Source organism: Coregonus clupeaformis, chromosome 4 (assembly GCF_020615455.1).
Source record: "Coregonus clupeaformis isolate EN_2021a chromosome 4, ASM2061545v1, whole genome shotgun sequence".
Taxonomy (NCBI): Eukaryota; Metazoa; Chordata; class Actinopteri; order Salmoniformes; family Salmonidae; genus Coregonus; species Coregonus clupeaformis.
The window spans coordinates 19,056,322-19,083,664 of NC_059195.1; the positions used below are offsets into that span (position 1 = coordinate 19,056,322).

At 44.5% G+C, this 27,343-nt stretch overlaps 1 protein-coding gene across 4 annotated transcripts in view; it reads right to left on the reverse strand.

The window, feature by feature from the left end:
* The window catches only part of LOC121551853 (plakophilin-4), a gene marked incomplete at its 5' end in the record, with an annotated part of 103,249 nt that overhangs the window by 33,467 nt on the left and 42,439 nt on the right, over positions 1–27,343 (reverse strand). For 2 of the 4 annotated variants that reach the window (XM_041864552.2, XM_041864550.2), the window contains 6 exon segments: positions 11,718–11,912; positions 17,456–17,482; positions 20,252–20,801; positions 21,253–21,455; positions 21,778–21,903; positions 26,201–26,235. In XM_041864552.2, coding sequence (XP_041720486.1) covers positions 11,718–11,912; positions 17,456–17,482; positions 20,252–20,801; positions 21,253–21,455; positions 21,778–21,903; positions 26,201–26,235 — 1,136 coding nt within the window. 4 annotated transcript variants of the gene reach the window in all.

Here is a 27,343-nt window from a genome sequence, read left to right on the forward strand (position 1 = left end):
GCTCCCACAGTTGATTTCTTCAAACCAAGCTGCTTACCTATTGCAGATTCAGTCTTCCCAGGCTCGTGCAGGTCTACAATTTTGTTTCTGGTGTCCTTTGACAGCTCTTTGGTCTTGGCCATAGTGGAGTTTGGAGTGTGACTGTTTGAGGTTGTGGACAGGTGTCTTTTATACTGATAACAAGTTCAAACAGGTGCCATTAATACAGGTAACGAGTGGAGGACAGAGGAGCCTCTTAAAGAAGAAGTTACAGGTCTGTGAGAGCCAGAAATCTTGCTTGTTTGTAGGTGACCAAATAGTTATTTTCCACCATAATTTGCAAATAAATTCATAAAAAATCCTACAATGTGATTTTCTGGATTTTTTTTCTCAATTTGTCTGTCATAGTTGACGTGTACCTATGATGAAAATTACAGGCCTCTCTCATCTTTTTAAGTGGGAGAACTTGCACAATTGTTGGCTGACTAAATACTTTTTTCCCCCACTGTATATTTAGCCTTTATTTTGACAGGGAGTCAATGCTGAGATCAAGGTCTCTTTTCCAGATGAGGCCTGTATAGCACCACAATACACATAAAAATACATTAAACTACACATTCATATACACATTCAAATACACGTTATTATATGCATCAATTCACGAAAAGTAAAACACAATCATAAGAAACAGACACATTCTTCAGTAAAAAGGTTCTCTAACAACCGTCTGAAATGCCCTAGAGGTACCAATTCCTCCAATTGTAAAGTGTATTGTAGATAATTCCACATGTAAGGTGCAAGGAAATTAAAGGCTGAATTACCTAACTCTCTAGACACCAAAGGAGTCTCCAGAGTTAACCAACCCTGTGAACACCAAAGGAGTCTCCAGAGTTAACCAACCCTGTGAACACCAAAGTAGTCTCCAGAGTTAACCAACCCTGTGAACACCAAAGGAGTCTCCAGAGTTAACCAATCCTGTGAACACCAAAGGAGTCTCCAGAGTTAACCAACCCTGTGAACACCAAAGTAGTCTCCAGAGTTAACCAACCCTGTGAACACCAAAGGAGTCTCCAGTTAACCAATCCTGTGAACACCAAAGGAGTCTCCAGAGTTAACCAACCCTGTGAACACCAAAGTAGTCTCCAGAGTTAACCAACCCTGTGAACACCAAAGTAGTCTCCAGAGTTAACCAATCCTGTGAACACCAAAGTAGTCTCCAGAGTTAACCAACCCTGTGAACACCAAAGTAGTCTCCAGAGTTAACCAACCCTGTGAACACCAAAGTAGTCTCCAGAGTTAACCAACCCTGTGAACACCAAAGTAGTCTCCAGAGTTAACCAACCCTGTGAACACCAAAGTAGTCTCCAGAGTTAACCAAACCTGTGAACACCAAAGTAGTCTCCAGAGTTAACCAACCCTGTGAACACCAAAGTAGTCTCCAGAGTTAACCAACCCTGTGAACACCAAAGTAGTCTCCAGAGTTAACCAACCCTGTGAACGGGTTTGATAACTTGTCATTTTACATCTTAACAGTGATGTTAAGTAAGTCGGGAGTTTGTGGAGCAGGGCTTTGTAAACAAAAAGAGCGTAATGATGTGATCTACGTGACTTCAAAGAAGTCCAGCCAAGCTTTTGGTAAAGTTTTTTATATATATTTCTTTCATTTCACCTTTATTTAACCGGGTAAGCCAGTTGAGAACAAGTTCTCATTTACAACTGCGACCTGGCCAAGATAAAGCAAAGCAGTGGGATAAAAACAACAACATCACAGAGTTACATATGGGATAAACAAAATGTACAGTCAATAACACAATAGAAAATCTATATACAGTGTGTGCAAATGTAGTAAGTTATGGAGGTAAGGCAATAAATAGAACGTAGTGCAAAATAGTTACAATTTCGTATTAACACTGGAATGACATATGTGCAAAAGATGATGTGCAAATAGAGATACTGGGGTGCAAATTAGCAAAATAAATAACAATATGGGGATGAGATAGTTGGGTGGGCTAATTACAGATGGGCTGTGTACAGGTGCAGTGATCGGTAAGCTGCTCTGACAACTGACGCTTAAAGTTAATGAGGGAGATAAGAGTCTCCAGCTTCAGAGATTTTTGCAGTTCGTTCCAGTCATTGGCAGCAGAGAACTGGAAGGAATGGCGGCCAAAGGAGGTGTTGGCTTTGGTGATGACCAGTGAGATATACCTGCTGGAGCGCAGACTACGGGTGGGTGTTGCTATGATGACCAGTGAGCTAAGGTAAGACGGGGATTTGCCTAGCAGTGATTTATAGATGACCTGGAGCCAGTGGGTTTGGCGACGAATATGTAGTGATGGCCAGCCAACAAGAGTGTACAGGTCACAATTGTGGGTAGTATATGGGGCTTTGGTGACAAAACGGATGGCACTGTGATAGACTACATCCAATTTGCTGAGTAGAGTGTTGGAGGCTATTTTGTAAATTACATCGCCGAAGTCAATGATCGGTAGGATAGTCAGTTTTACGAGGGCATGTTTGGCAGCATGAGTGAAGGAGGCTTTGTTGCGAAATAGGAAGCCGATTCTAGATTTAACTTTGGATTGGAGATGCTTAATGTGAGTCTGGAAGGAGAGTTTACAGTCTAACCAGACACCTAGGTATTTGTAGTTGTCCACATACTCTAGGTCAGACCCTCCGAGAGTAGTGATTCTAGTCGGGTGGGCGGGTGCAAGCAGCGTTCGGTTGAAGAGCATGCATTAGTTTTACTAGTGTTTAAGAGCAGTTGGAGGCTACGGAAGGAGTGTTGTATGGCGTTGAAGCTCGTTTGGAGGTTTGTTAACACAGTGTCCAATGAAGGGCCAGATGTATACAAAATGGTGTCGTCCGCATAGAGGTGGATCCGAGCTTCACCAGCAGCAAGAGCAACATCATTGATATACACAGAGAATAGAGTCGGCCCGAGAATTGAACCCTGTGGCACCCCCATAGAGACGGCCAGAGGTCCAGACAACAGGCCCTCCGATTTGACACATTGAACTCTATCTGAGAAGTAGTTGGTGAACCAGGTGAGGCAGTCATTAGAGAAACCAAGGCTATTTAGTCTGCCAATAAGAATGCGGTGGTTGACAGAGTCGAAAGCCTTGGCCAGGTCGATGAAGACGGCTGCGCAGTACTGTCTTTTATTGATCGCGGTTATAATATCATTTAGGACCTTGAGCGTGGCTGAGCTGCACCCATGACCAGCTCGGAAACCGGATTGCATAGCGGAGAAGGTACGGTGGGATTCGAAATGGTCAGTGATCTGTTTGTTAACTTGGCTTTCAAATACTTTCGAAAGGCAGGGCAGGATGGATATAGGTCTGTAACAGTTTGGATCTAGAGTGTCACCCCCTTTGAAGAGGGGGATGACCGCGGCAGCTTTCCAATCTCTGGGGATCTCAGACGTTACGAAAGAGAGGTTGAACAGGCTAGAAATAGGGGTTGCGACAATTTCGGCAGCTAATTTTAGAAAGAAAGGGTCCAGATTGTCTAGCCCAGCTGATTTGTAGGGGTCCAGATTTTTCAGCTCTTTCAGAACATCAGCTGTCTGAATTTGTGTGAAGGAGGGGGGGCATGGGCAAGTTGCAGCGGAGGGTGCAGAGCTGGTGGCCGGGGTAGTGGTAGCCAGGTGGAAAGCATGGCCAGCCGTAGCAAAATGCTTGTTGAAATTCTCAATTATTGTAGATTTATCGGTGGTGACAGTGTTTCCTAGCCTCAGTGCAGTGGGCAGTTGGGAGGAGGTGCTCTTATTTTCCATGGACTTTACAGTGTCCCAAAACTTTTTGGAGTTAGTGCTACAGGATGCAAATTTCTGTTTGAAAAAGATAGCCTTTGCTTTCCTAACTGATTGTGTATATTGGTTCCTGACTTCCCTGAAAAGTTGCATATCGCGGGGGCTGTTCGATGCTAATGCAGTACGCCACAGGATGTTTTTGTGCTGGTCAAGGGCAGTCAAGTCTGAGGAGAACCAGGGGCTATATCTGTTCTTAGTTCTGAATTTTTTGAATGGGGCATGCTTATTTAAGATTGAGAGGAAAGCACTTTTAAAGAACAACCAGGCATCCTCTACTGACGGAATGAGGTCAATATCCATCCAGGATACCCGGGCCAGGTCAATTAGAAAGGCCTGCTCGCTAAAGTGTTTTAGGGAGCGTTTGACAGTGATGAGGGGTGGTCGTTTGACCGCGGACCCATTACGGACGCAGGCAATAAGGCAGTGATCGCTGAGATCCTGGTTGAAGACAGCGGAGGTGTATTTAGAGGGTAAATTTGTCAGGATGATATCTATGAGGGTGCCCAGGTTTACAGATTTAGGGTTGTACCTGGTAGGTTCGTTGATAATTTGTGTAAGATTGAGGGCATCTAGTTTAGATTGTAGGTTGGCCGGGATGTTAAGCATATCCCAGTTTAGGTCACCAAGCAGTACGAACTCTGTATACAGTGATGAGTAATAAAACTGTCTCATGTGATAAAATGAAGGGCGCTAAGAAAAACGTCATCCAGGTGTTTAAGAGTAGAGGCAGCTGCACTTTGATAAATAGTATCACCATAATCAAGAACAGGTAGAAAGGTTGACTGCACAATCTGCTTCCTGCTGACTAGAGAGACAAGATCTGTTTCTGTAAAAAAAGCCCACTTTAAATCTTAGTTTCTTAACAAGCTTAGTCGTATGTTTTTTTAAACGATAAATCATTGTCAATCCAAATACCAAGGTATTTGTATGCAGGGACTCGTTTGATTATAGAAACATCCGATGAGTAAATATGTAATCCATCTGAGACAATCATACGAGATCTTGAAAACAACAAATATTTAGTTTTGCCCATATTAAGTACGGGTTTTAAATCAGTAAGAGCCTTGTCACAGCCAGGTCAGCAGTCAGGCAGTTGCGTACATAATAGTATCATTCACATATAGATGAAATTTCCGTTTATTACCAGATTGACCACTATAGTGTAATGTGTTACAGTCTACCGCCCATAAAGGGTTAGCTAAGGTATAGCGTAACGTGTTACAGCCTACCAGCCGTAAAGGGTTAGCTAAGGTATAGTGTAACATGTTACAGCCTACCGCCCATAAAGGGTTAACTGAGGTATAGTGTAACGTGTTACAGTCTACCGTCCATAAAGGCTTAGCTAAAGTATAGTGCGTGGCCTTTGGACTTATTCATAAAATGAATAAATTCCCCTTGATATGGAGTTTCCTCAGGTTCTCTGATGGAGTTTCCTCCGGTTCTCTTATGGAGTTCCCTCTCATGGAGTTTCCTCTGGTTCTCTTATGGAGTTTCCTCTGGTTCTCTTATGGAGTTTCCACCGGTTCTCTTATGGTGTTTCCTCCAGTTCTCTTATGGAGTTTTCTTCAGTTCTCTTATGGAGTTTCCTCCGGTTCTCTTAAGGAGTTTCCTCTGGTTCTCTTAAGGAGTTTCCTCTGGTTCTCTTAAGGAGTTTCCTCTGGTTCTCTTATGGAGTTTCCTCCAGTGCTCTTATGGCGTTTCCTCCGGTTCTCTTATGGAGTTTCCTCCGGTTCTCTTATGGAGTTTCCTCTGGTTCTCTTATGGAGTTTCCTCCGGTTCTCAGAAACTTGTTTTGCATTTCTATTTTCATTCCCCGCACCACACTCACACCCAGCAGCATCCACCAGTCAAACACAAAATAAGAATACACTTTCATACACTTTAATAAAACTTTGCTCTACTAAATAACATCAGTAAACTGACCAGACTACCTCGCATTATTACCTCATACCCCTGCATATCGACTCGGTACTGGTACCCCGTGTATATATCCAAGTTATTCTTGCTCATTGTGTATGTATCTATTATTACTTTTATTATTATGTGTTTTACTTTTCTATTATTTCTCTATTTTCTTTATCTCTGCATTATTTGGAAGTAAGCATATCACTATTTGTCCACACCTGTTGTTTACGAAGCATGTGACAAATAACATTTGATTTAATTTGAGACTATCACACCATATGGAGGAGTACGTCCTTACTCTACTTTGCTTACAATTACTTTCTCTGAGCAGGCCCTGATATCCTGATGCCAAATGCACATCTTATCTTGAACTTTAACCCAAACACCAGATGTGCTCAGGAGGGACATGCTACAGCTATTTAGGTCAGAGGCGTTGTGCTGTGATGTGCTGCATAATTCATTTTTTTAAAGGTACTTTTGCTGCTTGTTTGAGTGATATGAAATGGCAGGGAGTTCCATGCTATCATGGCTCTATTGCCACATTTTTCATAACCAGAACAGCTTAGGTCTTGAGCTTAAGGAATGATTTGTACCAAATACTATGCTCTTAGTCTTAGCTATATTCAGGACTAGTTTATTGCTGGCCACCCATTCTGAAACTAACTGCAACTCTTTGGCATAGGGTGTGGCAGAGGGTGTAAATTTTTCCTCTAACAGATTATGGTCAATAATATCAAAGGCTGCACCAAAATCTAACAGAACAGCTCCCACCATCTTCTTATTAACAATTTATTTCAGCAGTCATTTGTGCCAGTGCAGTACATGCAGTACATGTAGAATGCCATTCTCTATAGGAATGTATTGTATCCGGTCAAACACAATTATTTCCAAAAGTTTGCTAAGAGCTGGCAGTAGTCTTATTGGTCTGCTGATAGAACCAGAAAAGGGTGCTTTACCATTCTTGGGTAGCGGAATGACTTTAGCTTCTCTCCAGTTCTGAGGGAAAACATTTTTCTCCACGCTCATATTGAAGATATGAGAAATAGGAGCGGCAACGTATTTCGCTACCATCCACAGTAGCTTTCCATCTAAGTTGTCAATACCAGGTGGTTTCTCATTATTGAGGGCCAGCAACAATGTTTTAACCTCTTCCACGCTAACTTTATGAAATGTTAATTGACATTGCTTTTCTTTCATAACTAGGCATTTTATGCATGAATATGATGGCTAACAGTTTGTTGTTGGCATTTCATGCCTGAGTTTGCCAATTAAGTAGTTTTCGAAATAATTGGTCACATCAAAGAGTTTTGTGATGAATGAGTAATCTGATTCAATAAAAGACTGTGTTTTGAATTTGTCTTTCTGTCCATAATTTCATTTAAAGTTCTCCAAAGCTTTTTTCCATCATATTTTATATCATTTATCTTAGTTTCATAATACAGTTTATTCTTCTTTTTGTTGAGTTTAGTCACATAAATTTAAAATTTTCAGTAAGTCAGCAAGTCAGATGTGCAGCCAGACTTATTAGCCACTCCTTTAGCCCCATCTCTTTCAACCATACAGTTTTTCAGCTCCTCATCAATCCACGGCGCCTTAGCAGTTCTAACAGTCAGTTTCTTAATAGGTGCATGTTTATCAATAGCTGGAAGGAGCAATTTCATAAATGCTTGAAATGCAGCGTCTGGATGCTCCCCATTACACACATTAGACCAATCAATCTTCTTTACATCTTCAGCATAGGAATCACTATCAAACTTTTTGTATGATCTCTTATAGACTATTTTAGGCCCTGCCTTTGGAACTTTGGCTTTTCTGGATACAGCTACTATATTGTGGTCGCTACATCCAACGGGTGTGGAGACACCTTTAGAACAAAGTTCTGTGGCATTAGTAAAACATAATCAATACACATGGATGATATAGTTCCTGTACTGTTTGTAAACACCCTGGTAACTTGATTAATAACCGGACATGCATTGGTTACAGTAAGCAGCTTCTTCTTGAGAGGACAACTCAATGAAAACCAGTCTATATTCAGTTCACTCAGAAAATAGACCTCTCTGTTAACATCACATACACTATCAAGCATTTCACACATGTATCCAAATACTAACTGTTTGTACTTGGCGGCTGATAGTAGCACCCCAAAAGAACCTGCAACCACAACACTTCAACAACCTTTGGCGTGAGATCTTCTCTGAGGTTCACAGGAATTTGGCTCTGAAAATATATAGCGACACCATATTTATCCTCTCTTTTCTATAGATGTTATATCCCTGTATTGCTATTGCTGTGTTGTCAAAGGAATGATCAAAGTGAGTCTCAGTGATGGCTAATATATGAATGTTATCTGAGGTTAGCAAGCTATTGATTTCATGAACCTTATTTCTTAGGCTGCATATATTAATATAGGCTATTTTTAGCCCTTTCCTGGGTAGCTTATTAGAGATAGACATAATATGGGAAACCACAAACAAAGCAAGCCTCAATCTTGGTGCGGGGCTTAGGCTATGAACCCATCTGCTTGGTTCTCTCACCCCTTCCAGGCTTTTGGGTGGGAGGGTGGACAATGAGCCTGTCGTAGCAGATGTAAGCAATGTTCCCACGCTCTCTGTCAGCTTTAATGGCTGGGATCAGTTCTCTTCGCCTCTGGCACACAGTTTCAGAGTAATCCTCGTTGAGGAAGATGTTGGTTCCTCTCAAGTTCTTGGCACTCTCCATAACAGCCACCTTGTCTTTGTACCTCAGGAACTTTATCACTATTGACCTGGGTCTGTCACCTGGATAGGTTTTCCAATCATGTGGGCGCACTCCACCTCAATCTTCTTATGATCTATCGGCAGCTTTTCATCTATCATTTTCCTCACTTTCTCCTCAGACTCCATCCAGGTCTCATGTGGAGACTCTGGGATTCCATCCACAACAATGTTATTTTGCCTTGTTTGTCCTTCTAGTTACCCCTGTTTCGCTATCATTATTAACATTGATTCACCAACAGTGTTGATGTCTTTCCTCGTGGACTGACAGTTAGTTGTCATGCTGCTGCAGTCCTTTTTCAACTCATCAAGCTGAAAACACAAGGCTTTTTCACTCACACAGCAATTCCGCCAATCTGGATCCACTTAATGACGAGTGTAAAACAGCACTCCCATGATTCCACACTATATAATTATCCTTCTTCAAAGGGACTGTTTTGTTGTTGTTGTTTTTTAACGAGGTAGGATTAAGTCAGCCAGATCCTGCAGGTTTTCACAGGGCTGCAGTCTTCATTGTAGTAGGTGATCCAGCAACACTCCTCTTCTAATCCCTCTCGCCTCCCTCTCTCCTGTCTGCTTCAGTGTGGTCTGAGGCCAGCTCCACACAGTGCAGTGAGCCCGGCCAAGTGTCCGACACAGTAATAGGCACACACAGCCCTCCCTATATAGGTGAAACAGCACCGGCGCTAACGCCAGCTAAGCTAACGCATAAACACACCAACAGGACATCCTTCCTTCAAATCTTCCAGGCCAGGGCAAATATTTAGTCTTCGAGCGTCTTGACTGTGTCATCGTCCATAAAACAATGTACATTTTTCTGCCCCCTCTCTCCTCCTCGCGTTGTGATATTGTGACCTAGTTTCTCTCACAATATCACACACACACACACACATACACTCACACACAGAGCCTGGCCCTTGCCCGCCTTCCTGCTCCGAGCAGCACACAGAGCCCACGTGACTGCGTGACAGCGTGACTGCTGCTCTCCTCTCCTCCGGTCACATCTCTTTGCTACCGTCCTGCAGGGACTGGGCCTGCACACGCTGCAAACACACACCCACAAGGCACACATACGACACTCACAGTACACACCCACACACCGAACACACACACACTCCCTCCCACCAGAAACAGGACGTCAACTTGAAGCTGCCCTCCAAAAATCTCATTTTTCACATCAATGCCCCTCTCTGCTTGGCAGTTCATAGGTCAGTCCTGTGATATCATGATTGACTCGCTGCCTTCAGGCTGTTCATAGGTCACCACTGTGGGTAGACTCAACTCGCACACCGCAGAAAAAACTCCCACTGCAAATATCCGTAAATCTCACTAACACTCACATTTGTCTTTTCTTACTAGCATGGACTTATTGAGGATTTTTTTACTTACTATGACTGTGATATGTGGTTGTCTCACCTAGCTATCTTAAAGGGATACTGCGAGATTCGGACAATTTACTACTTACCCAGAGTCAGATGAACTCGTGCATACCATTTTTATGTCTCTGTATGCAGTGCCTGTAGACTTCCAGTCATTGCGTTAACGCTAGCATTGGCTCACAAAACTACCTCTAACTTCGTTCATACTGCACACAGAGGCATAAAAAATGGTATCCACGGGTTCATTTGACTCTGGGTAAGTAGAAGAATCTTGCAGTATCCCTTTAAGATGAATGCAGTAACTGTGAGTTGCTCTGGATAAGAGCGTCTGCTAAATGACTAAAATGTAAATGTGAAACAGCGTCCCATAATCAACAAACTTATACTCTATGTACCTACAGTTGAAGATCACTTCTCATAGTTTCTTAAGTAAACAAAACCTGGCTACAAGCCACCACTTTTAAAGTCTACTAAAATAATCTTATAGGAAAACAAAACTCACTCCATCTCTAAAATGCTACAAAATCAGTATTGATCAGTATTTGCATTCTAGCCGTACCCGAGCTCGGCAATGTTCTTTTTCTGTGCCAGGAATCAATATTGCCATTTAGCATAAATAACCTAGTTCTCACTAGAAATACACCAGAAATACTGTAGATAAAGAATGTAGCCAGGGAAAAAGGCCATTCAAATTTAATTTCACACCATAACAAAGAGTGCTTGGGGATTAAATTAGATATTTTTTTCTTCTAATAAGGTAGTTTTTTTGTAAAGACCCCAACTTCCTTTTTTCTCTTCCTCTCAATATAGCTGGGCGCAAGCACATTATGGGCCCTTATCGTTATCTGAGAGGCTTCTTCTGAGCATCAATACCATTTATTACTAGACTTATGGGTCAGGGATGATCTCAGGTCTGCTAAATAAAGGATGCTGAATTGGGTGAGTGCTGGAGGACAATGGAGGGACGATGAGGAGAGAATGCTAACATCCAAACATAAACCGCTGGCAGTGGCTGCGTCCCAAATGGCACAATATTCCCTATTTAGTGCATTACTTTTGACCAGAGCTCTATGGACCCTGGTCAAAAGTAGTGCACTAAATAGTGAATAGGGTGCCATTTGGGGTGTAGGCTGGGCATGCTGGGATAGCATGTCCTACTTTTAGGCCCTGGTCAAACAAAGGTAGTGCACTTAATAGGTAATAGGGTGCCATTTAGGACGCACCCTGTGTGTGGCCCCTCATCCCTCTTCTCATTATGAGTGTGACACACAGGTAATTGACTCTTTTGTGGCTTGAGTATCAGCCCAGGCCTGTCTCCTCTCCTGTCTCAGCCCCATCTTTGACGGAGGAGGGAGGAAGGGAAGGATGGAGAGACAGGCTAACATGCAGTCTGGCTGGGCTGGATGGCTGTCTGGCTTGGGCACAACGTGTTCCCGGGGGAGATTGTGTGTGTGTGAGTGAGTGAGTGAGTGAGTGAGTGAGTGAGTGAGTGAGATAGAGAATCTGGGCTAGAGTGGGGCTCTAACATATATAAACCATGACAGAGTCATTTTAAATGAAGGAGACTGCTCTCTCCTCAGCATCTGTTTCTCACTAATGCTGCCTGTCTGGCCTCATGGGTGATCAAATCTGCTTATTAATGCCTTGATAGCATAATGTTTGCATTAGTGTTCTTATCAGTGCACATTGAGATGACGTTAGGGTTGCAAAATTCCGGGAACTTTCCCAAATTTCCCAGGTTTTACAGAAATCCCAGTTGAAAGATTCTCGGAATTAGGAAGGAATAAGCAGGAAATCCAGGAATCCTCCAACCAGGATTTCTGGAAAACCTGTGAATTTGGTGAAAGTGACAGCCATTTTGCAGCCCTAGTCATGTGGTTCCCGTACCTGAGGGCCCCCTGTAGATGGCGCTCTGCGAGGTGTGGTTGAGGTCCACGGGGCCTTGGTGGCTTGGGCTGCGGTACAGGGGCCCATGGAAGGTCCTGTCCTCGTAAATGGGCGTGATGTGTCGGTCAGGGGACATGGCTGACCTCAGGTCCTGGCCCAGCTGGCTGTGCTGACTGGCGTACGAGCTCCGCATGCCTAGAGGGAGGGGGGCGGGAGGCGAGGGAGGGTAAGTCTGCATCCCAAATGGCAACTTATTCCCGATATAGTGCACTTGTTTTGGGCCCTGGTCAAAAGTAGGGCACTATATAGGGGACAGAGCCCAAGACAGTAGTACAGGGTTAGAGACTGCCACCGGCCTCGTGCGTCTCCCTGTGTGTCACCCCTAATCCCCATTACCATCACACAGTGACAGCACTGGAGCTACTACACAGCAGCACACACCACAGCTACAATTCAACTGTGATGATTCAGACACTCTGGAATTGCTAGCGAGAGCTCGGAGAAAAACTCCTTGTTATCCGTGTTGAAGTTTGATAGTTTAGCTGCTAAAGACTTAATTGAAATGAATTCTGTGTAATGCTAAGGCAGTAGTGGTATGTAGTTTGTCATGCTGCACCGCCCCAGCTCTCCTCTCCACCCTCTCTCTTAATGATCCAGCTTTTTAGTAAGCACACTCTCTTCTCTCTAGCAGCTCTTAGCTGAACAATTAACTCTTAGCCATACTTCTCATAGTACCTCTCTGGCCTAGGAGGAAATATATAGTGAAATATAGCCCAAAGCCTCGACCACTAGTTGAAACCACCCAGCAGTGAACTCAGCATAATGTTTCAGTATGAGAGGCCACACCTGGGAAGAGTCCCAAATGGCACCCTATTCCCTATGTAGTGCACTACTTTTGACCAGGGCCCATAATGCTCTGGTCAAAAGTAGTGCACTACAAAGGGATTAGGGTTCCATTTGGAACACAGACCCTGGGTCTTGATAGGATAGAAGTTGCCTTCCCCATTCTCAGGATTTGTAGTGAGAGAGAAGAGATATAGTCTAGTAGAACAAGGCTGAGCCAGAAAATGTCAGGATGTGGGCAAGCGTGTTTCTGGAAATGGAGAGGGGGGTTCTCTTCACCATAAGCTCACCTACCAGGGGGAAACCCCACTGAGGTCAGTCAAATTACAAATTCACACCAGGTTAATTACTATGACAATAGTATTTGGGGGAGTCGCAGCGTAGCATGGCTGACTAGCTGACTGACACGAGGGCTGGTTGGTCCAAACGTGGAAAAATGTCGCGTCCCAAATGGCACCCTATTCTTTTTTATAGTGCACTACTTTTGACCGGAACTCTATAAAAGTAGTGGACTATATAGGGAATAGGGTACCATTTGGGATGCATACCAAGTCAAAAGCAATCATGCAGCATATGCTTCTCTGTATCCACACGTATAAATCCAGCCGGCAGTTATTACCGCGGCGGCCGGCCCAAAGCTCCAGGGCCATGTTCCTAACACCATGATACCCTCTGTTCCCCTCAGCACCATTATTTTGGGCTCCGGTCCAACACCGCTTGGCGAGCTGAGGCTCCAAAAGCTGCTCAACACTGACGTTGTCATGCGTTAACGAGATAAATTAGGGATTCTTATCGGAGTTCAAAATGAATAAATGAATATTAAATATATAAATATTTTTCCAGGAGTGTTGAAGCCCAGTGAGGCAGCTAGATAGATACTCAGTAGCAACACACTGTTCTCCTCCGCCTCAGAAACAGGACCAAATAAACATGACCTCTGGAGCATCCGCAGTGTGCCTTCACCTGTGGCGAGAGAGACCCGGGGAGGGGCTTCGTCTCTGGGGGGATGCTGCCGCGAGACCCCTGATAACCTCCAGCTTCGCACACTAACTAATGAACAGCTAAATTACGAGCCAGTGGATAATAAACCCTATTCAAACAGCTTACTGCACGACATGGAAAGCATAGCTACTGCCATCCACTAAAACGGTATTTCCCCATGGGTTAAAGGTAGTGACATCTATTGCATTGTTTCAGCGAGGATGAGGAGGGAAAGGAATCAGGGCTACACAATTCCAGTAACTTTCTCAAAATTCCCAGGTTTTCCCTCCTGATTCCGGGAATCGTCTAACCAGGATTTCCGGAAAACCTGGGAATTTTGGGGAAATTACAGGACATTTACAGCCCTAGGAGGGACTTGTCATTGTCGAGGTTAATGTGTGCTGCTGTGGCGACACATCCAGGCAGTGGCTCAGTCAGTCAATCTGCAGCGCTTCAGACAAAGGTGTTCCGTTTGGCAGTAAATCACTTTGGCTTCTCTTGTTCAAAGGTTTCCGACTATAGAGGGGGAATATCAATGAGCCGGTGTAGGATCACAGCCTGCCACAGCCCAATAATCGGCTAAACCCATCGGACATGAGGAAGGCATTCAGTAGAACCGTAGCTGGAGAGGAGAAGAGAGGGAGGAGAGGACTAAATCTCACAGAGACAGGAGCATCCATGCATATCCATTCCTGCTCTGCTCTACAGGCTCTCTCTCTCCCTACCTTCATCTCTCTCTCTCTCACCATTATAAACCTTAGCACGCTAATCCCTGTGCCATTATTCTGCTTCCCTGGTGAAATGTAGCATTCAGGTTCGGAAGCAGCTGCAAATTGTCTCTGAAAATAATATATGACCGTCTGTGGTGAACATTGATGGCGTGTTATACTCGTTTAATGCTGCCTTAACCTCCTCCTGTGGCCCAAACAGATTGTACTTGGCAGAGGCTAGACGTACTGTAGGGAGGTGGCGGTTTGGCACACTGACTCTGTAGAAACAAACATTTAAATGGATGCAGCTGACTTACATTCCTGGTCCAAAATAATTCTCTAAACCTTTTCTCAACAAGGAAGTAAGAAAAGCAAAATCCACGAAAACACTAAGTTCCGCTCCCAAGAAGAAGATTACACAAGTATGGAAAGCTGAAGGCTTTAACTCTACACCACTGTTTCCGTAAACCGAAGCATTTAGGCATGGGCCACCTGCATAGAGGCTGTTGATCGACATTTGCCTTTGCTCTCCTCCAGTGCTCTGAAATGGACATTGGGCATAATGGCCAAACTACAGGGAAGATTTGTCTTCATCTTCCAATTTTCAGTGGCAGAGAGGAGAAATGACTTCCTGCCAACACTGGACCAGTTGGGGAAGAGGAGGGGAGAGCAGGGAGTGGGAGGTTCGTGGTCTGGGTCTGGCCAGAGACAGAGAGGGAGAGGGAGAGAGGGCTGCAGCCTGCAGACTTCAGGTCGGGCTCAGGATTCAGCTTTCCGGTGGCATTTGTCAACTGAATGCAAATGAGCGCAGGCGTGTGAACATCCACATCCCTGTCACTGCTACTGCTGACATAATCCAAGGGACACACAGGCAGTCCTGGCCCAGATGAGCACAGGAGAGGACCTGTGCCATGATGCCATCAAAGCACATACAGTACATGCGGTAAGAATTCAGACCCCTTCACTTTTTCCACATTTTGTTACGTTACAACCTTATTCTAACATTGATTAAATTAATAAAAATCCTCATCAATCTACATACAACACCCCATAATGACAAAGCAAAAACAGGTTTTTAGAAATGTTTGCAAATTTATAAAATAAAATAAATGGAAATACCTTATTTACATAAGTATTCAGTTCCTTTGCTATGAGACTCAAAATTGAGCTCAGGTGCATCCTGTTTCCATTGATCATCCTTGAAATGATTCTACAACTTGATTGGAGTCCACCTGTGGTAAATTCAATTGATTGGACATGATTTGGAAAGGCCCCACAGTTGACAGTGCACGTCAGAGAAAAAACCAAGCCATGAGTTCAAAGGAATTGTCCATAGAGCTCCGAGACAGGATTGTGTCGAGGCACAGATCTGGGGAAGGGTACCCAAACAATTTCTGCAGCATTGAAGGTCCCCAAGAACACAGTGGCCTCCATCATTCTTAAATGGAAGAAGTTTCGAACCACCAAGACTCTTCCTAGAGCTGGCCGCCCAGCCCAACTGAGAACCCAATGGTCACTCTGACAGAGCTCCACTGTTCCTCTGTGGAGAAGGGAGAACCTTCCAGAGGGACAACCATCTCTGCAGCACTCCACCAATCAGGTCTTTTTGGTAGAGTGGCCAGACGGAAGCCACTCCTCAGTAAAAGGCACATGACAGCCCGCTTGGAGTTTGCCAAAAGGCACCTAAAGGACTCTCAGACCATGAGAAACAAGATTCTCTGGTCTGATAAAACCAAGATTGAACTCTTTGGTCTGAATGCCAAGCGTCACGTCTGGAAGAAACCTGGCACCATCCCTACGGTGAAGCATGGTGGTGGCAGCATCATGCTGTGGGAATGTTTTTAAGCGGCAGGGACCAGAATCGAGGGAAAGATGAACGGAGCAAAGTACAGAGAGATCCTTGATGAAAACATGCTCCAGAGCGCTCAGGACCTCAGCCTTGGGCAAAGGTTCACCTTCGAACAGGACAACGACCCTAAGCACACAGCCAAGACAACGCAGGAGTGGCTTCGGGACAAGTCTCTGAATGTACTTGAGTGGCCCAGACAGAGCCCGGACTTGAACCCGATCGAACATCTCTGGAGAAACCTGAAAATAGTTGTGCAGCGACGCTCCCCATTCAACCTGACAGAGCTTGAGAGGATCTGCAGATAAGAATGGGAGAAATTCCCCAAATACAGGTGTTCCAAGCTTGTAGTGTCATACCCAAGAAGACTTGAGGCTGTAATCGCTGCTAAAGGTGCTTCAACAAAGTACTGAGTTAAGGGTCTGAATACTTATGTAAATGTGATATTTCCATGTTTTTTTTTAAATACATTTGCAAACATTTCTAAAAACCTGTTTTTGCTTTGTCATTATGGGGTATTGTGTGTAGATTGATGAGGGGGAAAAACATTTTAATCAATTTTAGAATAAGGCTGTAACATAACAAAATGTTGGAAAAGTCCAGGGGTCTGAAAACTTTCCGAATGCACTGTATGTGACTTTGTGCCAACTAGTTCCTTTGGGGGCAGCTGGGTGCGAGGTGGCATGGGGGTTTGGGACAGAGCAGATAGACAATTCAGACAAGAGCTATTGGGCTTGACTGGCCAAAGTGGCCAATGTGTTTGCAGACTTTGCACCTTAGAGAAAGAGTTTTAAAAAGCCATTTGTGTCTCGGGGAGAGATCACCAGTCATCGTATGTGGATTATGGCCATCAGCACGAGAGAGAGAGACAGAGAGAGAGCGAGAGAGAGACACTGGGCAATGCAGTGATATAATGGCCTCGTGGAGATTATTATTCTTGGGCCCTGATTTACAAAAGTTCAAGAAAGTAATGGTAAAACCACAGACTTACTTGGTCTGGAAATGATAACTCTACACGTTAAGGCATTTCTCCATAGCCGTTTTAACTTCTGCCCTATGTGAATGGGGTTTTAATGCTTGTAAAAGGAAATAGGTTGGAAATGATGATCATGCTACGAACAAAAAGGTGACACGCGTAGTCCCCACAGAAAAAAACATACATGCCATGCTCAGACACTAATGTAGGGAGAAGTTGCCCCTAGACGGTGATCTTGGGTCAGTTTGGCATTTTCCCCAATAATGGTTAAGGTCAGGATTGGGGGAGGGGAAGCTGGTCCTAGATCTGTACCGAGGGGAAACTTCACCCCGGACCCAAGCACATTATGAGGGGAGGGCAACATGATGAAGTTAGAATTCACCTTGAAGGTCATCATCTACCAGGAGGTCTGTAGATATCCAATGGCAGGAGGAAAAGTTGGTCAAAAAACACACATTATATCAACCTTTTCATGATAAAAACATGGAGAAATATTGCTACTACCTGGGACTAAAGGCTAGGTATTGCCAGGGACCTCACGATATTGTCATGTTACTTAGGTCCCGATACGATTTGTTTTGCAATTCTCACGACTCTATATGTATTGTAGTTCGATACTGTGATTTTATTGCGAGGGACAAGAGGGAAACGAGGGACGAGAGCATTAGCTCACTATTTAAAAAGAAGATGAACAAGCTATTGGATGAAAATTACCTGAGTTTTGGCACAGGTACGAAATAAAAGGAGTCAAGTATAAACGTCCAAATATATATTGTATATCGTCCGAAATAATATCGGGATATATAACTGTATAGATTGTTTCACTAGTGGGACAGCTGAAATAATTCAAAGTAACACAAAGTCATATGAATATTAGTTTAAAGGCGGGCACAATAGACCGTATACAAATAACGGCAGGCACTCAGTAAAATGAGATAGGCCTTGTACCGGAAATTGGCTGCATGCATTTCTATATTCATCTGCAAAGCCGTCCATTATGAAAACAGGAATAATTTGCAATTTGCAGGAAAACCCTGCAATAAACCTCTATGTTTCATACAAGAACGCCTCAAAATATCAGAAATTATTCTGGAGTGGAAAACATGGTTGTGTCCCTAATGGCACCCTTAGGGCTCTGGTCAGAAGTAATGGACTATGTAGGGAATAGGGTGCCATTTGGGCCGTTTCTTACGCTTTCTGATGTTGCTGGGCCTGGTTTTCCAATACTGCTTTGTACCAGGAAGAGAATCCCCTACTGTGAGGAATTATAGAACATAATTTCATTTAAACTGTTTTACACCACAGGGATCTTTTCTTCCAAAGAGGAACAAAAACTCGACAGAAAATGTCTGATAACACGCACTACACAACCCTCGCGTCTCCAGATGGAAATGACAAACGAGTAACGAATGCTCATTTCTGATGCAGTGGAAGAAGAAAAGCCTCTGCAGCAATATAGGACAATCATTCTAGAATTCTTCTAGCATTCTTTCTTTAGACTCCCTGTCAAGCAGTTAGTATTTACGGGGCTTTGAAATGTAAAGTCAGACTCCTATGGCTGACACCCGCGAAGAGAAATTACAACAGATCTATCAATCAACACACAACATATGAATTACTTAGAGGAGTTGTCAACCAGAGCACACTGATTCATCTCAGGGGGATGGCAGGCAGGCATGATGGCACCCTTCTTCATTTTAAATGAACTTGACAGGGGAAACAAAATCTAACTTTACTTTAACGCACGTATCTTATTTATGCACTTGGGATCAAATCGGATAACGTACACAAACAACAAAGTCCAAACAACGGCTTTGTCTTTGGTATGTCAATACATTATTTCTCGACTCTGCAGTTTGCTTAAGAAACCCCAGTCTTTTTCTAGTACTAGGAGTTTTTCCCAATGGATGTAGGCCTATTTGCATTCATTCTAGTGCAGTGGCAGTATATCCAACTGTGCGAGTGGATGGATGGATCATGCCAAACCCTTCAAACAGTGGCCTGTGGTTTATGACGCGAGTCTACATGAGAGCGAGGGTCTGGCCTTGGCCCATGCCACAGATTGACATGGGCTGCGTCCTAAACGGCACCTTATCCCCTATATAGTGCACCACTTTTGACCAGAGGTTGACCAGGGTCCATAGTGATCTGGTCAAAAGTAGTGCACTATGTAATGAATAGGGTGCCATTTGGGATGCAGACAATGGGTCTCTGGGCTGTGTGCAGTGACTCACTGTGTGCTGCAGCATGCCAATGGAAAAGCATTGACAGCAGAGCCTCAGACTGGAGTCCAACTCTGATTATGGGGAGAGGACTTTAATGTACTTATTATCAGAACAGACTCAATTCGTCGCGGCATGGACTCTACAAGGTGTCAAAAGCGTGTTGACTTCAATGCTTCCCACAGTTGTGTCAAGTTGGCTGGATGTCCTTTGGGTAGTGGACAATTCTTGATACCTGTGGAGGCTGCTGAAGGGAGGACGGCTCATAATAATGGCTGGAACGGCGTGAATGGAATGGCATCAAACACATGGAAACCATGTGTTTGATGTTGTTGATACCTTTCCACCTATTCCGCTCCAGTCATTACCACGAGCCCGTCCTCCCCAATTAAGGTGCCACCAACCTCCTGTGCTTGATACACACGAGAAACTGTTGAGCGTGAAAAACGCAGCAGCATTGCAGATCTTGACAAACTGGTGCGCCTGGCACGTACTACCATACCCCGTTCAAAGGCACTCAAATCATTTGTCTTGCCCATTCACTCTCTGAATGGCACACATACACAATCCATGTCTCAATTGTCTCAAGGCTTAAAAATCATTTTTTAACCTGTCTCCTCCCCTTCATCTACACTGATTTAAGTGGATTTAACAAGTGACATCAATAAGGGATCATAGCTTTAACCTGGATTCACCAGGTCAGTCTATGTCATGGAAAGAGCAGGTATTCTTAATATTTTGTACACTCAATGTATATAGTGCACTACTTTTGACCATATAGGGCCCTGGTCAAAAGTAGTGCACTATATAGGCAATAGGGTACAATTTGGGACGCATCCATTATCTCCTGCCCTGTGGAGGCATGCATGTATTATCTCCAGAGAGAGTAGACACTTGGAGAGAGTGAGCACACCCACTCTAGATATGTGTACAAAGGGGAAGGCATAAGAACGGACCTGTGAAGCTGTCAGGCCGTGGGATCATCCTCTCGTAGACGTCATAGCTCTGGGCTCCGTAGGGTTCGGAGTCATGGTGGATCAGCGAGCGAGGCAGGGTGGAGCCATAGTGCTGGGGCTGGGCCGTCATGCTGGAGCGCACCGGAGACACCGACGACCCCACCGGCTGCTGGGTGAGGGGGCCGTCCACCATCGTTAACGGGGACCCCATGCGCCCCGATGCCGACCCCAGGTAGGGCGAGGTGGTGCGGCTGGCGCTGCCCGAACGGGAGTGTGCGCTGCCCATGCGGCGCAGGGCTGCGGGGGAGCTCTTCTGGGTGTTGTAAGGGGAGCCTGCTCGCTGCGCTGAGGGCAGGGTGGTGGAGAAGATACTGGACAGGGGCTTGGGCTCTGTCACGATGGGGGAACCGTAGTTGCTACCCATGGTGGCCCTCAGGGAGCCGCGGGAGGGGGACACACTGCTGCCGTAGGCTGGGGACTGGGTCCTGGAGGGCACCGAGCTCACCCTCCTCATGGCTCGACCCGGCGCTGCGGCAGTTAACACTGGGGCCTGCCAGGACAGACAAGGACAAACTACTGAGCAACCACCACACATTTTAACATCACATTTAATAGAGCCCTAAAATCCTTTTACGGTGATCTTCATTAGACATTCAACATCTTCACAGAAAATATTAATGCCTTAGGGGAATATTCTAGGTCCTTTTCATCTCTCTTTTCTCTAACTTCCACCTCATCTCCCTGTGACTGTGTAGCCAGCAGTAGCATCTGTGTGCTCAATAGCAGTCAGAGTCATGACCATAGAGCTCATCTCCTATCTTTGCCATTTCCGCTTCTGTGACAGCATGCAACTCTCTATCCAACTCTATGGCTGGGACTGCCGCAGACAGTGTTTCCTCTATCCAACTCTATGGCTGGGACTGCCGCAGACAATGTTTCCTCTATTCAACTCTAGGGTCGTGACTGCTGCAGACGGTGTGCCCTCTGCTTCGTGTCCGTACCTGGACCTGTGCTTGGCCCTCAGCCCTGGCATTCCTCAGGAGGGTGGAGGTGCCGCCTGTGCCCGGGTACGAGTGCTGCATCCTCAGCTCGGCCTTGGCCAGATTATTCTGGTTCTGGCCGCTGAAGTAGCTGCTGGCATCCTGGTAGCCACTGTCTGAGTACGAGTTCATCTGGGTGGAGCTGCGGGAGTTCCCTGTAGACCCTGAGAGACAGAAGGAGAGAGGAAAGGAGGGAGAGAGGGACAGAATGAGAGAGAGAAACAGAGAGGGGGGGGAGAGAAGGTGAGGAGAGAGAGGAGAGAGACAGTGTGAGTGTCCTCAAAACACTACATGACCTTTAGCCAGTCCACACAGTGCTAATGACCTCACACAGTGGCCGTTTCCACCTCCCTACCCTCCACACTGTAGCGTACTCATTCAAATTATAGACAGAGGGAGGGGAAGAAAAAAGAGAGAGGAGGGGAAGAGAAAAAGAGAGAGAGCGCCACAGTGGAACACGAGGTTGCATTAATAACAGACCCTCACTTTCATGGAGCGAGGTCTGCTCTGGGGAGTAGAGGACCACCTGCTCCTGCTCTGTTCTGAGGCGATAGGTGGGCGACTGAGAGCTGTCCGTCACCCGAGACTTGGTCTCCCCCGAGGTCGAGGCATCTGGGAAAGGGAGAACGAAGTCAGTGTTGCTTGTGTGGCCCAGTTGGTAGAGCATGGCAACGTTAGGATCGTGGCTTCAATTCCCGCTGGGGCCACCCATAGGTGTATGCCAATAGGAAAACGTAGTGTACGAACTACTGTCACTTTGGATAAAAGCGTCTGCTAAATGGCATATACAGTGCCTTCGGAAAGTACTTTTTCCAAATGTTGTTACGTTACAGCCTTATTCTAAAATGGATATATATTTTTTTATCCTCAGCAATCTACACACAATACCCCATAATGACAAAGCGAAAACAGGTTTTTATAAATTTTTACAAATGTATTAAAAATAGAAAACAGAAATACCTTATTTACGTAAGTATTCAGACCGTTTGCTATGAGACTCGAAATTTAGCTCAGGTGCATCCTGTTTCCATTGATATGTTTCTACAACTTGGAGTCCACCTGTGGTAAATTCAATTGATTGGACATGATTTGGAAAGGCACACAACTGTCTATGTAAGGTCCCACAGTTGACAGTGTTTGGAACCACCAAGACTCTTCCTAGAGCTGACAGCCCAGCCAAATTGAACAATCGGGGGAGAAGGGCCTTGGTCAGGGAGGTGACCAAGAACCAGATGGTCACTCTGACAAAGCTCTAGAGTTCCTCTGTGGAGATGGGAGAACTTTCCAGAAGGACAACCATCTCTGCAGCACTCCACCAATCAGGCCTTCATGGTAGAGTGGCCAGACGGAAGCCACTTCTCAGTAAAAGGTACATGACAGCCCTCTTGGAGTTTGCCAAAAGGCAGCTAAAGACTCTCAGACCATGAGAAACAAGATTCTCTGGTCTGATGAAAACCTGCTCCAGAGTGCTCAAGACCTCAGACTGGGGCGAAGGTTCACCTTCCAACAGGACAACGACCCTAAGCACACAGCCAAGTCAACGCAGGAGTGGCTTCGGGACAAGTCTCTGAATGTCCTTGAGTGGCCCAGCCAGAGCCTGGACTTGAACCCGATCGAACATCTCTGAAGAGACCTGAAAATAGCCATGTAGCAACGCTCCCAATCCAACCTAACAGAGCTTGAGAGGATCTGCAGAGAAAATGCAAATACAGGTGTGCCAAGCTTGTAGCGTCATACCCAAGAAGACTCAAGGCTCTAGTCGCTGCCAAAGGTGCTTCAACAAAGTACTGAGTAAAGGGTCTGAATATTTATGTAAATGTGATATTTCCTTTATTTTATTTTATTTATTAGCAAAAATGTATGGGGTATTGTGTGTAGATTGATGAGGAAAAAACCAATGTAATACATTTTAGAATAAGGCTGTAACGTAACAAAATGTGGAAAAAGTCAAGGGGTCTGAATACTTTCCGAAGGCACTGTATATAGTGGTATATATATGGAAGAGCAGAATGCAGTCCAGTTGCAAGAAAGGATACATAGAAGTTAAAGAATTTCGCTTCAGGGCAATAACATCAATTCCACAACATTCATTTCACACTCGTGTAAATTCCGAATCATTACGTTTTATTATCATACTAATTCATAGGCCAGACATTTGTGGTGCTCCTATTTTGCGGTGCCAGGACACTCTGATGAAAATCCGTCCTCAAAACAGTTTTCAAACTATAAAGTTTCCCGGGTTAAGTCCCAAATGGCACCCTATTCCCTATGTAGTGCACTACTTTTCACCAGGGCCCATAGGGATATATAGGGAATAGGGTTCAATTGAGAACAGACTATGAGAACAGCCAGTGAGGCAACGAGGAGGAGGATTACCACAGTAATGTCTCTCATAAACTGCTGCACAATGTTGCTCCACAATCAAAATCGAGTTAAGCGTGACAGACGTGAATGAGTGCCACTGCAATAGTTGGAACAATGGGATGCACGCATTGGCAGTGAGTTAGCGAGACAGAACTGGAGAGAGGGGCCTTGTTGGCTGGCATACATGTATGGATGAGGAGGGAGGCTGAATTCCATGGAGAAGGAGACCTATGCTGTTCCTCTCTGGCGGGGCTGTTTGCACAGATCTGTTAACACTGAGGCCTATAGCTTGTTAGACAGTCTGACGGCTTGTGCTCCCACTTGTGTCTCAGCCACCCGTTTCTTTGCCAGGGGTCCGCCGTCTCTGCTCGACGCCGCCGCCTCTAGCTGTATGGATTGGCTGCAACTATGGTACCTCAATAAATTCTGCTGCTGCTATCATTAGGGCGGACGTGAAATTATCGCTAAACCACTGTGAGCGCCGAGGAGGACACTTAAATCTTTCAAAAGGCCACGTTCGCCATGTGACTGATTTCCATAGCGGAAAACATCATTAAAAATTAATGCGGAGGATAAAACTAAATTGTTAAAAGCAGTATTTACAGAACAAGAATGGGAAATTATCTGGAAGGGGTGTAGCTTCTGTCCAAACAGCAACTGTATTCCACAAAAAAAAAATTACAAAAATAACCCTGGGCAGCGTCTATTCCGCGTTGGGTTCAACGTGGGTTAAAATGCTGTGGAAACAACATTGATTCAACCAGTGTGTGCCCTGTGGTAAGCTTCACACATCACTCCTGCTCCTCATAGCATATTAGGAGTAACTTTTCAGGCAGACAGTGACCCTTTCTGGTGTTTTATGTGCAATTTCTCCCCTCAGGGCATCTTTACTGAGCACTGACCCTGTTTGAGAAATGAGACTATACACAATGAAAGAGTGTTACATCCCTCCATCCCTCCACCTGAATGTTGGGATTAAAGTGTGCATGCGTCACACAGGGCTCTGGTTAAAAGTAGTGCACTATATAGGGAATAGGGTGCCATTTGGGACACCGTCACACAGGGCTCTGGTTAAAAGTAGTGCACTATATAGGGAATAGGGTGCCATTTGGGACACATCCTGTGCCTGTGCTGTCCCCATGCTCGAGGTGAAAGAAAGCCTCTCTCTCTCCACAGTAACACTTCCTACTGAAATTCACAGGCTGGCGACGGGCGAATGGGATGGGAGCAGCCCAGTCAGACATCCTCATTATCCTCTACAGCAGCACACTGCAGCTCATTCCACTGCAATCACACTCTCTCACCCACAACACTTTACGGATGCATCCCAAACGGCACCAAATTCCCTATATAGTGCACTACTTTTGACCAGGGCCCATAGAGCCCCCATAGGGGGCTAAAAGTGGTGCACTATATAGGGAATAGGGTGCCATTTGGGACGCGGGCTCCAACTCTGGCTCTTAACGTAATACAGGGTGGAGGAGTTCCAATCCAAGGGTGACAAAATAATACCCTGTGTATTAACTCAGACCATTATGGCTAGACAGCTGATTAAACGGTGAGCAACAACAATTCTCTCTCCTCATCACAGACAGGCTGTCTCTCACTTAATATCTATAATATCAGCTATCATTTCTGCTTCATATTTGGATTAGAAAAACACATTACTGTGGCTAACGACGATTTATCAGCTACAATAAGGAAATCAATATTCATTCAAATAGGATGCGCCCCAAATGTCAACCCTATTCCCTATATAGTGCACTACTTTTGACCAGAGCCTTATGAGCCCTGGTCAAAAGTAGTGCACTATAGAGAATAGGGTACCATTTGAAACCCATGTCCTTGTCCTTACTGTATCCCTCTGCTAATCATGCTTTTCAGCAACAAACCAAATGAAGCAAGTGGAAAATTCAAAACAATACTGTGACAAGCTATATTAACATTCCCAGTGCATATGTACAATCATAACCCCATAGGGTCCCTCTGACAAGATCCGCAATAAAAGATGAATGACGACTGCAGAGATTCACTTAGTTCCATCATACAGTTAATAAGTCATGCAATACATGAGTAAAATGCACTTCATTATCAATTCGAGCAGCAGCAGCAAAGCGTCTGGGGATCCTTTAAGTATGTGACAATAAAAACATCTATTTTTTATTTATTTTTTGTCATCTCAGGGAGTTGGAGAGGAGGGAAAGTGGGAAGGTATTCAGGTTTGAGAGGGTGGGATTAACTTGAGATAAGTATTGAATCTAAAATGTGCCAGAGGACACTTATCAAGTCAGTCAGTATCCGTATGATATACATTATCTATGGCATGGTATCATGGTATGGTTTTCAATGTTTAACAAGAATAAGTATCTCTATATATGGTGATTGGTGACATGGGATGCATCCCAAATGGCACCTGATTCACTAGTGCACTACATTTGACCAGAGTCCCATAGGGCTTTGGTCAAAAGTAGTGCACTATAAAGGGAATAGAGTGCCATTTGGAACAGTGGCATGGTGTAGGTAAGGAATGATGAGCAGGCTTTACCTGCAGATCTCCAGGGGAGAGACTTCTCAGACGAGCTGAAAGACAAAACAGAGAGAAGGATTTAGATATGTACTCAGTGTAAAATTCATATGGAAGACATCCTGCGGAGATCTTAGATTTGTACTCAGTGTAAATTTCATATGGAAGACATCCTGCGGAGATCTTAGATTTGTACTCAGTGTAAATTTCATATGGAAGACATCCTGCGGAGATCTTAGATTTGTACTCAGTGTAAATTTCATATGGAAGATATCCTGCGGAGATCTTAGATATGTACTCAGTGTAAATTTCATATGGAAGATATCCTGCGGAGATCTTAGATATGTACTCAGTGTAAATTTCATATGGAAGATATCCTGCGGAGATCTTAGATATGTACTCAGTGTAAATTTCATATGGAAGATATCCTGCGGAGATCTTAGATTTGTACTCAGTGTAAATTTCATATGGAAGATATCCTGCGGAGATCTTAGATATGTACTCAGTGTAAATTTCATATGGAAGATATCCTGCGGAGATCTTAGATATGTACTCAGTGTAAAACTCATATGGAAGACATCCTGCGGAGATCTTAGATTTGTACTCAGTGTAAATTTCATATGGAAGATATCCTGCGGAGATCTTAGATATGTACTCAGTGTAAATTTCATATGGAAGACATCCTGCGGAGATCTTAGATTTGTACTCAGTGTAAATTTCATATGGAAGATATCCTGCGGAGATCTTAGATATGTACTCAGTGTAAATTTCATATGGAAGACATCCTGCGGAGATCTTAGATATGTACTCAGTGTAAATTTCATATGGAAGACATCCTGCGGAGATCTTAGATATGTACTCAGTGTAAAACTCATATGGAAGACATCCTGCGGAGATCCTTAGCACGCTTTTGAAATTGGCCTATTCCAGGGGTACTCAAATACTATTTGAGAAGGTCACCAAAATTTCCTAGGTGGCAAAGGCCCGGATGGATAATGTAATTTATTAGCATAGTAACAAACCCCTACCTCATAACCCATGCTACCTCAAACTGTTCACACCCCTCTTGTTGGCAGATAACTTTTGCAGTTTTAAAGCTAATTTCCTGCAAATTCTACACATTTTGCACGGGGCAGAGATTTATTTTGGCTGTTTAAAGCTAAT